The sequence below is a fragment of the Vitis riparia genome, chromosome 8 (genome assembly GCF_004353265.1).
Source record: "Vitis riparia cultivar Riparia Gloire de Montpellier isolate 1030 chromosome 8, EGFV_Vit.rip_1.0, whole genome shotgun sequence".
NCBI lineage: Eukaryota > Viridiplantae > Streptophyta > Magnoliopsida > Vitales > Vitaceae > Vitis > Vitis riparia.
In genome coordinates, this window is record NC_048438.1 from 1,133,266 (window position 1) to 1,148,223 (window position 14,958).

Sequence of the window (14,958 nt, forward strand, 5' to 3'; positions counted from 1 at the left end):
AGTTGTGACGAAAAAAATAAAGAGAGAAAATAAAAAATAAAAATGAGCTGTCAGAAAAAAAAAAAACCAAAGAGAGAGAGAGAGAGATTTCGAGAATTTTCCAAAATTTTAATATACTTAAAAGCTAATTGGAAAAGAAGAGAGAGAGAGAGAGAGACAGAGATTTCGAGAATTTTCCAAAAATTTAATATACTTAAAAGCTAGTTGGACAATAATGCAAAAGAGGGTTAGTATGATTGGGACCGTATGAAAGAAGGATCGTTTCAATTGATGTCGTTAAGGACATGTTTGGACTAATCCTCACTGACAGTCAAAAGATAATCATATCTGCATGTGCATATCCCAAAATCCGAATATTCGTCCTTTAAAAAAAATTTAAATTTTATGCATAATAAAAATAAATATAGCCATGGATTTGATTCAAATGATACCCATTTGAAGGATTCTTCCGTGCATATGGTTGTCTCTCTGCATAAAGGTAAGCTTCTTGGCCAGTTTTCTTTCTTCTCCATGGTTTATTTTTCCTCTTTCTCTGTTTGGTTGCCAAGAAAATCTGAGAAAAAAAGGAAAAAGATAACTTCTGTACCCAACAACTCAACCACTTTTGGGTTTCCAGGCCGTCTTTTTTATTTTCCCGTGTTTTCTGGGGAACCAAACGGATTTTTATTTTTATTTTTATTTTTTTAGCTTTCTCTTTTACAATATTGTCAGATTTTTTTAATAGCACCCATTTAGGATTGGGCTGTGTTTGGTTGCATGGAGATGTGGGACCTGGGAATTGGCATAGGAATTGGAATGGGAAAACCCAGTTTCTGTTTCATTGTTTGGTTGCTTTATGCATCTGAGAATTGGGAATTGAATTGAAAGTACTCCATTCACATATGGAAAATGATAAATTATCCGAAATGATTCTCCAAATTGCTTCTGTCATGAAAATGATTCAATGATTCTAGAATTGCCTATCCTAAACCCAATGACATGCCATGTCTATATTTTTTCTTTCTCTTTTTACATAATTAAGAGCATTTATGAATCGGGTCTTGTTGGAAAGTCTGATTGGAGAACCATTTTGAGGAAATCTACAATTACCCTTTCTAAAATTTGGGGTTCAGTATTATGTCCAATTCTGGAGTGCAAAGTGCAGCCTTGTACTTTAGGACTAGCAGGCCTGGTTTTCTATTGTTGATTGTCCATGTATTGATTAAATTCAGAACAAGGAACATCAAGAAAAGGTGGAGGAAAATGATTATCATTCCTCCGCCTTGAATACTCAGTGATTCTTGTCTGAAGCATCAACTATTGTTTCTGATATGCCTTCTTGAATTGGGTTTTTATTCCTTTCCCTAGATACCATCCCTCTTGAAGAAGAGTCACTTGAATAGAGAAAAAAGGAAGATGATGAAAAGGGGCGATTCATCTATGGGAACGATGATAACAACATTATTTTTTTTGTGCAGAAAAGTGTCTCATGCATGGACATGTTAAGGCCTTAGGTTCAATTTTATGTAATTAGAATGATGAATAGAAAAAAAAATTACTGCAGTTCATACTTAAGATGAAAAAAGATGGTTGATTGGACATGAAAGAGACAAGAATCAGGAAATTTACGATTTGAGATAGAAGCCATTTGTAAGAAACAACATACACTAGACTATACAAAAGGAACTTCATAGCCTTAAGGATATGTTGAGTTCTCATCTCTGCTACTTTGTTTTGTCTAGGACTTGATTGCTGATGGAGTACACCATAGTTGGAGAATGATAACTGTGCCTGCTTGACGGAGTCTGCCTTAATAGATGTAATAAGACTTGACAACCCTATTCTTGATCCTGAAATGAGCGATAAATATGGTATTAAAACTTATTAAGACAACTTACACATCACCTTTATGTTTCAAAAGGCAAGTCCTGGTAGCATAAGATTAATCATCCACTAGTATTATGAAACAGCAACATCCCAGAGAAGGAGTCCCTGGGGGATGTTCCCATACTTTGGCATGAACAAGATCAAAAGAAGTATTTTGATTACCTCCATATGGCTATGAAATCTATAATGTTTGGCTCCTTCGCTAGGTTCACAACAAAGTTAGAAATGGAAGTACATTTATTAATTCTGAAAATAAAAGAACTAAAGTCGGCAAAGAAGAAGGATCGTCTAAACAATGATGCTGCCCTCCTAAATCATATCACTATGTCACGGACTTAGTCTTTTCCTAAGCTTGTGCGGCACTTAGACAAGTCAAGACACTTGATCTTGCTAAGTCAGCCTGACTCCCAATGCTTAGCTTGCTAGGCTAAGATGTTCACGACTCGGAAGCTTTAGAAGGCATAGTAGGCAACTCTTAAAGAATGGAAGCTTTTATTGCTCAAAGGAAGCTTTTACAAGTGCTTTGAGAACTCACTTGCTTGGTTGGTTAGGTTCTTGGGTGGTACCTTGGCCAAATGAGACTCTCACCTATTTATAGGCACCATTGGAACTCTTTGGAACCTTGGAGGGTTCCTTACAAATCAAGAATATTCTAGAACACCCTACATAATTCTATGTACAAACCTATGTACAAGAATATACAAGAGATTCCTAGAATTCTCTAGAATGGACTCCTCTCATGCCTTCCACCATTGTGTAGAGATGTGTGGACATCTCCAGACATCTCTAGAACCTTCCACACTCTTCCCATCAATGGCTTAGTGTAGATGGCTCCAGGAGTCTCCAGAAGCTTCCTGGGCTCTATATAAGCCCATGGGGAGGCTCATTTGAAGCATCCTATGACAATTAGCAGGGTTACTGGTTCTATCTAAGAGATGAATCTTAGCATGAAAGTTGTCTAGTGCATCCCAATATAAAGTCCATGATCTTCATGGCCACATCTGATCACATTTCCAATCCTCAAACCCCAAAATACAAAACAAGCTGGAAACTAAATAATATTATAATTGGAGTACTTTGTAACAGTTGTGACTGAGAGCAAGTTCATAACAAAATTAGGAACGAAAATTGCAAATTGTAAGGACTAAAAGGGAAAACTTGATGCTGCTTTTATTAGTAATAGAAGTTAAAGAACATCTGCAATTTTAACTTTATCCTTAGCAAAACAAGCAGAACAAGGAGCGAAAAGCGATGACATGCCATAAGGTAACTGGAGGATCCTAAATCAATGATTAGATTGTGGAGTATGAAGGAAAAAAAAAGTGAGAAAAGGAAAGGTTGCAAGACCACATTTTGTGTTTGAAGAAGTAAATGGAACTTATTCTAGTGAACCATATACTGTTTGACTTGCTCGTTCTCTTAGACTACTTACACTTATAGGTGGATAAGAAGAAGAGGCAGTATGGGCTATTGGTCTCTTAAGACAGACAACGCTAAGGTTGCATGGTGGTCAAAAGCTCTGGATTAATTCCCCACATTCTTCCTTGGTATGCTTAGGTAGATTATAATGCTCGCGTGGAGGTTCAGTTTGATCACAACATACAATGTTTGTTTCCTTCTTTCATTCAAATACCTTTACTAGCTGTAGATGATCTGTAACTGATTTAAAGAATGAGCCACAATGAGATAATGACGTTATCCATTTTAAGACTTTCCTGCATTTGGGGTTATAAGCTTATTGCAGCATAAATGTGGATACTTCTCAAGGATATGAGTTCCAGTCTAAGTTTATTCAAAGAATAAAACCAATGCACAAGCTCACAAACACTCTCCTGTTCAAGCATCTTATATGATTCTCCACTGTTTCGTAAGGTTGATTTTATGAAGTTATTACACCTTAGATGGGTTCTTCTGTGTTTGAAGTCAGTTTCAGTCCTTAAAATTAACTTGGAGAAAAGCAAGTTTATTTTATCTTGTGGCTCTAGAAGTTTGGTCACCACCCCCCGCCCAGCTTCCTATAATTAGTCTTCTGAAACTCGATTTCAAAGAATTTTTCTTGGGCAATCCAAGTCAGTTGGGTGCTGAAGGACTTATTTGGGATCATAACAGTTCAGATATCTGAAGTTTTTTTAGAAGAGGGGTGGGCTTGAGCTAGCTATTGAAGTGGAAGTACTTGCTTTACTTGAGGGTCAAGTTGCAAGTGAGGTGGATATCACCAATTTGCTGGTGGAGGGGATTTAACAACAATTTTCTTGCAGTTGACTAATTGTCATAAAGGATCATAAAGATAGGACCATTGGTTTTGGAGGATATCACATCTTCATTTGGGAATCGGTGCCCTTTTATAGGAGCTTTAATTGACTCATTAGGGATATGAAATTAAAGGCCTTCTACTGCAAAAAATTTTGTCTCTTTTGAATATACTTCATGTTTTTGAAGCATTTCTCATCCTTTGTTCTTCTGTAAGAATTCCCACAGTTTCTTAAAAAATATAGTATGAATTTGTTTGTTTCATTTCATTTCCTAACATCTATCAATTAGTTTATGGTATTTTTGTTTGCTTGTTTGCAGACCCTAGTTTCTTTGAAATATCCAGTTAATTCCTGGTTGTTGTGTCTCTAAAATCATGTCAGCCTGCTCTAGTTTCATTAGCATATGAAAAGATGTCTTCGAAAAAAGTGCGGGGAAGTGCAGGAGAGAAAACTTTGTCACCTGAAGAGCAGGAAGCTAAGGTATATTTGATTATAATCTTAATGAAGTAGTGTCATTTTCTCTTCACTCTAAAAATTGAACCATAGGTCTCATTGAATAACAAATCAAGATAGAGGAAGGCAAAACATGTTGCCTTCATGTAATCTGCATAAAGAATAACTTTATATTGTTTCATATAAGTTAGGCCTTAGTAGTGCACGATGGACCTAGTTCAATACATGCATGTAACCATCATAATTGTTGGCTCTTGCTTGGATTCACAATTGTCCAAATGTTTGGTAAGCAGAAGAAGGGAGGATGGATTATCCTATCCTCATAAAGAAATTTAATAATTGTCTCCGATTTTTGGTACTCTTCTATGCATCATAATTATCACACATTTAGAGTACTAGGAGTTCGGAACTTGAAACATGCTTCTCAAATGTTTGGTAAGCAGAAGAAGGGATGATGGATTATCCCATCCTAGTGAACAAATTTAATAATTGTCTCTGATTTTTTATCCTCTTTTATGCATAATAATATCACACATTTAGAGAACTTGGAGTTAGGAACTTGAAACATGATTCTCAGAGGTTGCATGCACCCTGTCCATGCCAAGGGTTGTGTGCTGCTATTTTTCTAAGACATGGTTATTCCAAATAAGCTATGTTGTTGATTTGAATTTCTCTATGTCAAACTGCTATCACCCCCGTCTTCTAGAGAACCTAGACAAGAAAGAAACATATTATCAGAAACTTTTTTTTTTTTTCCTATTTTACTTTTCTTTTTGGAATACATCAGAAAGTTTAAATGTTTCTTATGATTAAGAGGGTAGAGATTTGGTGACTATGAAACTGCTACATTAGCCTTGGTAGATTTCAATAAAATCAGCTAAATGAATACAATAAAATTTTCAAGTAGAACCAGTCCACTGAAGGTGCTATAAAGGGGAGATGTAACTGAGGAATATCCTGCACATGAAGGAGAAGTAAAGAACAAGAAATAGAAATCCACTAAACCACATGATACATGTGAGGAAAATCCAAGAAAGCACCTTTTTTTCCTAATGAACCCTGATATTTGGAAAAGGAGAAAAAAAATTCATGGAGAAACACATGCTTGAACCTTGGTAGAGCGTTCCCTAGGGGCATGCGTTTTCTTAAAGCAATGAAATCATGGTGCTAAGATGGGAACATTGTTCATGAAAAAGAAGTAAGGCTATGTTTGGTTCCCAAAAAATTTGAGGGAAAATGTAGGGCAAAGAAAATAAAAGGAAAATAAAAAATAGATTTAAAATAAAAAATTATTTTTATATGCTACTTTAAAGTCATTTCACTTATTTTACTCTTCAATATAAAGATAAAATAATTTGAAAATGCACAAGTTTGTAACTAATTTAAATTATATTTGATTTTCTTTGGTATTTTCCTTAGCACAACGAAACATAAGAAAATCATTTTCCTTAGTATTTTTTGCTTTCCTTAGTACTTTCCAAGAACCAAACATAACCAAAAAAGAACAAGAATTAGAAAGCTACTAAACCACGTGATACAAGTGAAGAAAATCCTAGAAAACACTTTTTTTCCCCTAATGAAACCTGATATTTGTAAAAAGAAAAAAAAAAAAAATCATGGATCGACATATACTTGAGTTCTGGTATAGAGTTTACTAGGGACAGCCGCAACCCCATCCTGCATGCACACCAGTTAGGGGGGAACCTTTCCAATTTCTACAATATGATCTGCATTATAATCTTGTCCAATGAGGCTATCCAAAATATTGAAATGAATTCTTCTTTCCTTAAAAATTGTATTAGAATACAATATGTACATCCTATTAACCGATTAGATTCCCCTAAAATCTCTTCCATAAATAGGGATCTTATTCACCTACCATCTATTATCCTATAATCTCTCACATAAATCATATTTTACCAAAGAAATAAATACAAAATTATTTAGAATCTACCAGCACACACTAATAAGAATGAATGAAACTTTGAATGCAATAGGGGCATGCTTGGAACATTGGAATAGAAAATGGGAGTAGGAAATCCATCCATTTCCCATTCATTACTATGTTTGGGTCACTTATTAAAATAGGAATGGGAATCAAGACTTCATTCTCATGGAAACCAAATCCCACCCTTACCAAGATTTTGATACTCTCTTTTATATGGTATTGTGATTTATCTTTATTTTAATTCCTCTTTCCACTTCTGTTCCTACGTACCAAACGCACCCTTAGCATGCAGTTTATTAGTAAATAAGTTATCCCTGTATTTCACATTGCTAGAGCACCTTTAATACTTTATACTTTCATTTAAAAATGAGGGCTAACTTTCATTTAGAAAGAGAGCACCTTCTCATCAAAATTGGTCTGTTCTAAATTTTTCTAAAAGGTTTCATGTGTTTGCGGACTTCTATGCCATTTCCAGTGTGTTTCTAGTTTTCATTTCCAGACTGCTCAAAGTGAAGTTTAGTAGCCTTATTTGAATCATTTCTTATAATGCTAACAAATTAGAATTTAAGCCATGTTTGGAATGTTGGAATAGAGAATGGGAACAGGAAATAAGTTCCATTCCCATTCATAAATGTGTTTGGATTGTTTTTTAGAATGAAAATAAGAATAAAAAATTCATTGTTTGAAACCAATTCCATTCTCCCGAGGATTTTGATTCCTCTCTTCTACATGGTATTATGATTCGCCCTCATTCCTATCCTATTTACATTCCTATTCCTATGTATCAAACACACCTTTAGACTTTTACTAAAATAAATTCATTTACTACTAAAAGGTTTTTGAGGAATTGTAACATAAACATATCTGTTGGAGAAATTGTTAGTTGGTGAACTAATTATGGTCTTTATCTTCAGATCAATGAAATTAGGAAGCTAATAGGACCTGCCACCAGTAAGGTTCCAGTCCCATGTTCAGATGATATTATATCAAGGTATCTGAGAGCAAGAAACTGGAATACAAAGAAGGCAACCAAGATGCTGAAAGATACCATAAAATGGAGGATGGAACACAAGCCAGAGAAGATCCGATGGGTAAGCATTTTATGCTTTTCCAGTGATTATATTTATTTGTCTTGAACACACAATTGCCCAATTACTTGAGGATGAAAGAAAGAAATAAGTTGTTGTTATGGAACAACGTACAATCTGCTCATCTTATATTGGGCGCCTTTCCATGATCTCAAGAAAGGAAAACATTGTGATTGTAGCAAGTTGCCGGAGGTGGTTGTTTGGGTCTCAAATGGCTTAAAGAGGCACCCTTTACATAAAATTGTGTGCATTTTTTCTTGTGTTTCTCGGTTTTGGAGGTCCATTACCCACTAGACAGTGAAGTGTGCCACACAGTTTGTGGCAGTGTTTCCAAGGCATCATTGCTCGATTATGATGATTATAGAAGTTACACCTATTGTGCTCATTGCATTATCTCTTTTTTGTCCTTTTAGGAAGATATCGCTCAGGAAGCTGAGACAGGAAAAATTTACAGGGCTAATTACCATGACAAGCAGGGAAGGACTGTTCTTGTTATGAGACCTGGTTTCCAGGTACATATAATAGCAATTATTACTATTTATTGTATTTATTTCTGTTTTGGCATGGTGTTATGACATTTTTCTGTTTCAGAATACAAATTCAACAAAAGCGCAGATCAAGTACTTGGTTTACTGTATCGAGAATGCCTTAATGAATTTAAATCCAGATCAGGAGGAGATGGTGTGGCTAATAGATTTTCAGGGATGGACCATGTCAAGCATATCAATGAGGGTAACCCGAGAAACAGCTAATATATTGCAGGATCATTATCCGGAGAGATTGGGCCTTGCAATCCTTTATAATCCACCAAAAATATTTGAGTCATTTTGGACGGTATGATATAATACAACCACCCTTTACATAATCTACTCATCTTGAACTTTATTTCTGGTTTCCTCTTGCTGTTGATGCTTGATTGCCTAAAGAAACCATTGCCCTTACTTTGTTGCTACCTATAAATGAGAATAGCATAATTGATTTTTTTATATGGATATCGTATGGGCAAGGATGAAAAGTACCCCCAAGATGGTTTCTATCATTCACTATCATACACAATTTGCATTTTGGAATCTGTTGAAGCATTTCGCATGTTATTTTTTTTAAGTGACTAATTGGGTGTTTTGGTAAAACTTAATACTTAATGACTTAAGTTGACTTTAAGTTCAATTATTCTTAAGTTGTTAACTTAAAACTTATTACTTATTTTTTATTTCAAGTACTAAGGTTGTTTCGTAAAGTAACTTAAAACTTATTTTAAATCATCAAATTGACATATTTGCCCTTATTATTTTTAACTAATATTTATCCTCGTTGATTTTAACTCATATTTATTAATTTTAAGAAATAATTTTATTTGTAAAACATCTATATTTAAAGTATTGTAAATTCATAAGATAACCATAAAATATTTATTATAGAAAATGAGTCATGAATATGGAATCATGATTCTAGAAATATATTCTCACTAGTGTGGGCAAATGAGATAAAAGATTTGAGATTAAGAATAGGTTAACTATTTTGACTTAATACTTAAAGTTAAAAATAATTTTAAGTTGTAATATTAAGTTATTTTACCAAACATGCTTAATCTACTTAATGACTTAAATTAAGTTATTTAGTCATTAAATTGATTTACCAAATGCTGTCTAAGTCTACCCACTAATCATGGCTTTTAGATTTCTATACACGAGTATAAGCATTGTCACATTCCCCTAAAAGAAAATGTGCAATTCATTCTTTCCATGCAACCCAACTCAATGAGTTTTAGGATTTGTATGTTCTTATGATGACGTTGCCAATGGAATGCTACAATTAGTGGCCTTTTGTCATCAATTCATTAGTAGTTAACTTTCTTATACAAGATTTTGCTCATTAGTTGTTACCAATATGTTAAGTTGTCATTGCAAGCACATGGTGCAGCCAAGAACTTGTTTAAAAGACAAATTAAGATACTGTTATTTTCAATAAAAATTTGTGCTTTGTACTAGTGATTGACACTTCCTAAATGATATCTTTGTATCTTGTTTGCTTTATTTCCTTAGAGTATACACATTCAATACAATTTAGTTACGATAAAAACTTGCAAATTATTACTTGAGTTTTGTTGAATAGGATAATACCTCTACAAGGGTGCAATAAATCATTTGTCTTGCCTATTTAGACATATTTACACATGCATTAAAATTTAAGTTGCCAAGTGACTTCTTACCCTTTAATACATAGGCAAGCACTATATTTTCTTTTTCTTAAAAAACTATGTGATTGTGGCTCGTAGTGGAGATATCTATTCCTCAAGTTAGACTACTAAGAACCCTTTTTTGGAAAAGGGCTAAAATGGTTCGGAATTAGGGAACCCACCCAATAAAGTTGGAATGCAGTCATAGATTGTCTTCTATTTAGTAAAAAGCATAAAATTAGCTTACTTATGATTAATTAGTAGTAATAAACCTTCTTTAAAAAGTAGTAAAGCTAAAGCTAAAATGAGAACCTATTTGTTCTATTTCATGCATTTTTTAATGAACAAACATTCCATGGATCTATCTACTAAGTAAATTGATGAAGTGATCCAATAAAACAAAGAAGGTTATAATGAATGCTAGAATTAAATTTAATTAATTAGTGATCTATGGAAAATGATAATTAGTTTGGGTGTTTCGTTTTACTTTTTTATTTTTATTATTTGCTTTTTACTTTCATTATATCTTTTTTATTGTTAATTTTACTAGTAGGCTAGAAAATATTATCTACATAGCTTGACACTTTTCTTTTTGGTAGGCTTGCAAGTGTATTATTTGCTCAATCATTTTTAGGCAATAGTTTTGAACCACTTGATGCTATCAAACGTGAGGATTGTTTGTGTAGGAGTAGGCTTCAATGGACTACCAAGTGAAAAACTATTGGCATCATGGATCATATAGAGGTTTTGAAAATATGGGTACATGTGTTGAATACCAAGCCAATTTAGAAAATATTAGAAATTGTATTAGAACTTGAAAATTCTACGACCTTGTGGTGTTACTGTAGATCGACTAGAATAGAAAAATTGCTTTGTCTCAAGTCACCTATATTGACAAGTTTATGGTCAAGTATGTGATGCAAGACTCCAAGAAGGGTCTTCTAACCTCAAACATGGAGCGTCCCATTCTCATGTTCAATCTCCTAAGATATCTAAGGAGAAAGATTGCATGAAGACTACCCCTATGCCTTTACAATGGGTAGCCTTGTATGCCATACTATGAACTAGACCGGGCATTTGTTTTGTTGTTGGGATGGTGAGCAGATATCAATGCAATTTAGATACAAAGTGACCTATTACTTTTAGAAGGTATATTTATAATTGAATTATTACCATCTTTTCAATTTTGGAATAATTTATCATTATATTGGCTCTAGAGCAAGATCTCTAGTTATAGACTTCAAATATTATGGTCGATAATTGGCTCCTTAATAGTGGCAAAGAAATTATTACATTCATACATATGGCCCAAGTAGGGCCTAATGTAGGAATTTTAGTCTTTGCATAGGAAGCAACTTTGTGTCTTAGGTACCATAGTTTCAACATCAGGAATATGAAGGTAGTGTGAGGATCTATCCTATGAAAGGGAAAATATCATGGGAACCTCTCTTGATTTTTCATTTTTTCAAGAAAATAGAAATAAAGAAACAAAGAAATAAAGAAAAAATGAAGGAAAATTAAAAAATAGATTTAAATTCAATAAATTATTTTTATATACTTTTTCAAACTTGTTTCACTTATTTTCCTGCATTATAAAGATTAAATAGTTTTAAAATATATAAAATTATTTTTGTTATATTTTATCTTCTTTCATATTTTTCATAGTGAAACCAAACATGAGAAAACAATTTTCCTTAGCATTTTCCCCTTTTTGTTGTACTTTCCTAGAAACAAACATACCCTTAAGGAATTTGGTAGTCTCTTTACTTGTTTTTATGGTAGAGATTCATCGACTAAAACAAGAAGTCTGCTTAGAAGCAAAAATGAAAACTATTTTCTATTTCTGAATTGAATTCACCATTTTGTCTTCGTAACATTTCATCATTTAATCTATCTGCACTTTTAAGTATGTTTGGTTTGTAGAAAATTTGAGGGAAAATGTGACGGAAAGAAAATAAAAAGGAAAAGTAGAAGGAAAATAAAAAATAGAATTAGAGTCAGTAAATGATTTCCTTATGTTACTTCAAATTTATTTCACTTATTTTAACTCTTCTATATAAAAATTAAATAATTTGAAAATATTTAAGTTTAACTAATTTTAATTATATTTTGTTTTCTTTTTTATCTTTCCATACTTAAAATAGACATGAAAAAATAATTTTCCTTAATCTTTTTTTCCTTTCTTTAATACATTGCCGGAACCAAATATAGCGTTTAAGTTATTTTGTACGAATGTTTTGTATTATCGGTTCTTCACTACAATTACTTGTCTCAAGAACTTAAGAAGCTCTTGGTTTTGCAGATGGTGAGACCTTTTTTTTATCCTCTCTTTAGTACATTACCAGAACCAAATATAGCGTTTAAGCTATTTTTGATGGATGTTTTGTATTATTGGTTCTTCACTACGATTACTGTCTCAAGAACCTAAGAAGCTCTTGGTTTTGCAGATGGTGAGACCCTTCCTTGAGACCAAGACATTCCAAAAAGTGAAGTTCGTCTACTCCAACGATGCTGTAAGCCAGAAGAAAATGGAAGAGCTCTTTGACATGGACACATTAGAATCTTCATTTGGTGGAAGAAACTCAACCGGGTTCAACTATGAGACATATGCAAAACAGATGATGGAGGATGATAAGAAGATGGCCAATTTCATCAATTCTGGGTGCTCATCCCTACACTTCCAGCCATCTTTCGTGGCCTCTGAGGCCTCTGATGGAGGCGGCATTGCATCCAGCCACGAAAACCCACCAGTTAGCTGCAAAGATGTTCCCAAAATTGAAGCAGACATGCCCAAAGAGATGCAGAAAGAGTGAGTTTCTAGGGAATGATAAGTCTTGTTTCAGATTGAATCGCATTGTAGTAGCATGAACACAACATTTTGTTCAAAAGTTTGTCTTCCAGGTTGAAGGTGGACTTGGCTGTAATTGGTTAACATTTACACACGATTGTATCAATATATATACTGTTCTTTTAACCCCTGATACCAATGGGGTTTTTGATAAAACTGAAAATTAAGTACTGAAACTTTAGGTTATGTTCTGGGGAAAGTACTAATGAGAAAAAGTGTTAAGAAAAATAGTTTTCTCATGTTTAATTTTATAATGAAAAATATGAAAAAAAGTTAAATATAATTATAATTATTAATAAATTTACATATTTTTAAACTATCTAATATTTATACAGAAAAGGTAATAAGTGAAAAAGGTTTAAAGTAATATATAAAAATAATTTATTGATTTTAATTTATGTTTTATTTATTTTTTTTTTTTCTTTATTTTTTTTCCTTCACATTTTCTTTCAAACCTTTTGGAACCAAACATAGTTGTAATATCGGGGAATTTTTATATACTGAGAGGTGTCTTTTGTACAAGTTGGAGATGTTTTTTATAAAAAAAGAAAAAGAAAAAATTAAAGTCAAATTCAAAGCAAAAATAAAATATAAGGGTTACTTTGGTAATTGTTTTGTTTTTTATTTTTTAAAATAAAAAATTAGAAAATACATTTGACAACCAAAAAACTGTTTTTTATTTTCTATTCTGAAAAACATAAAATATGGTTTTTTCATATAACATCTTTTAATTGATTTCACTTATTTTTTTAGAACTATTTCAAAAAAATAATTATATAAATATGTATAATGATTAAAAATAAAGTTTTAAACATAAAAATTATTTTTAAAACATATTTAAAAATATTAAAAACAGGTTAAAAGCATTTTAAATTTACAAATAACTTTTTTTTCTTCCACAAAACATTACAAAACAGTTTTCAAAAATTGTTCTCAAACAATATTTTTTAGATATGTTTCCAAAACCATTACCAAATAGGCCTAACTCTTTTTTTTTTTTGGCTTTAACTAAAGCTAAAGTTGAAGCAAAAAAATTATTATTTTAAAAGGTCCATATCAATATTATAAAAATGTTATTGTACGGAAATTAATTTGTTGCATAAAGTAAAATAATTTTTTTAAAAATTATAAATTTTTTTAACAAAATTACAAAAAATATATAAAAGCTTTTATTAAACTTGTAAAATAGTTTTAAACTTCTCAAAAATTGATCTAAACAAATTATAAAACTGGCTGAGAAGTTAGATGACATTTTTAGGTAATAAAGAATTAATAAATTTATGAAGAAAAACTTTTAGGTGAAGATTTTTATCAATTATCAAAGTGGGCCATGGATGGGCTTGGACAATTTTGATGCGCCCAACATGGGCCCAATATAATTGAAAACAAATTTGGTTGTGTGGACCATCTCCATGTTAATCCAAACAAACGTCATGGGTTGAGACTTTGAGTCAATATGGGATGGACATCGAGGGCTTCAAATTAATGTCGTATTTTAAAGAATTAATCAAATATGTATAGAAATTATTATTCAGAATATAAAAAAATAATAATCAAGAAAAACTTCTAGGTGAAGATTTGTTGGATTATTGGAGTGGGCCATCCATGGGCTTGGACAAAGTTGTTGGGCCTTACATGGGCCTAACCATTGAATAGAAAATTGGTTGTGTAGACCAACAACATCCATGAGATAACCTTGATAGCATATTTTTCCTCCTTTTTTTTTTTTTTTTCATATTAAGCATTTTACTAAAAATTTATCTACAAAAATTCTTATTAAACTTCTAAAAGGATAAAATTAATCAAGAAGAACTTTCAGGTGAGGATTTTTATCCATTATTGGGATGAGTCAACCATGGGCTTGGGCAATTTTGTTGGGCCCTTATTGAATAGAAATTTGAGTTTGTGGGCCCGCTTCCATGCTCATCTAAGAAAAAGTTGTAATTGAAATTCACTTTGCCACTAAGAACCTTGAAGGCAATCGACTTTTATATTAAACCCTTTTTTAAAAGAATTATTAAGATAGCTCAAGAAATTCTTTATCCGACTTATAAAAGAGCTTAAAAAAAAAAAACTTAATTCTTTTATGTAATTAAGAATTAAAAACGAAGAGTATGCTTGATTGTGTAATTTTAAAACAGTTTTCTTTTTTTAGAAATGGAAAACTGATTTTAAAATTTTCTAACATTGATTTGGTTGTTGTTATCTAGAAACAATTTTTAAAAATAAAGTGAAATATAAAATAATTTTTAGGGAACAAATATGAGTTATTTTCACAAATTTTTAAAAATAAAAGGAAAATGAGTATATTTGATCATATTTTTTTA

At 32.1% G+C, this 14,958-nt stretch overlaps 1 protein-coding gene across 2 annotated transcripts; it reads left to right on the forward strand.

Moving 5' to 3' along the window:
- Positions 1 to 283: 283 nt before the first annotated feature.
- LOC117920806 (phosphatidylinositol transfer protein 3-like) lies at positions 284 to 12,787 on the forward strand. Of its 2 annotated transcripts, none has more exons than XM_034838444.1 (6): positions 284 to 478; positions 4,438 to 4,598; positions 7,434 to 7,610; positions 8,021 to 8,119; positions 8,199 to 8,441; positions 12,231 to 12,787. In XM_034838444.1, the coding sequence occupies exons 2-6, from the start codon at positions 4,530 to 4,532 to the stop codon at positions 12,594 to 12,596; spliced, it is 954 nt and encodes a 317-aa protein (XP_034694335.1). In that variant the 5' UTR covers positions 284 to 478; positions 4,438 to 4,529; the 3' UTR covers positions 12,597 to 12,787. The 2 variants fall into 2 exon arrangements, with proteins under 2 accessions (XP_034694335.1, XP_034694337.1); XM_034838446.1 differs by having other exon boundaries at positions 4,500 to 4,598.
- Positions 12,788 to 14,958: the final 2,171 nt, after the last annotated feature.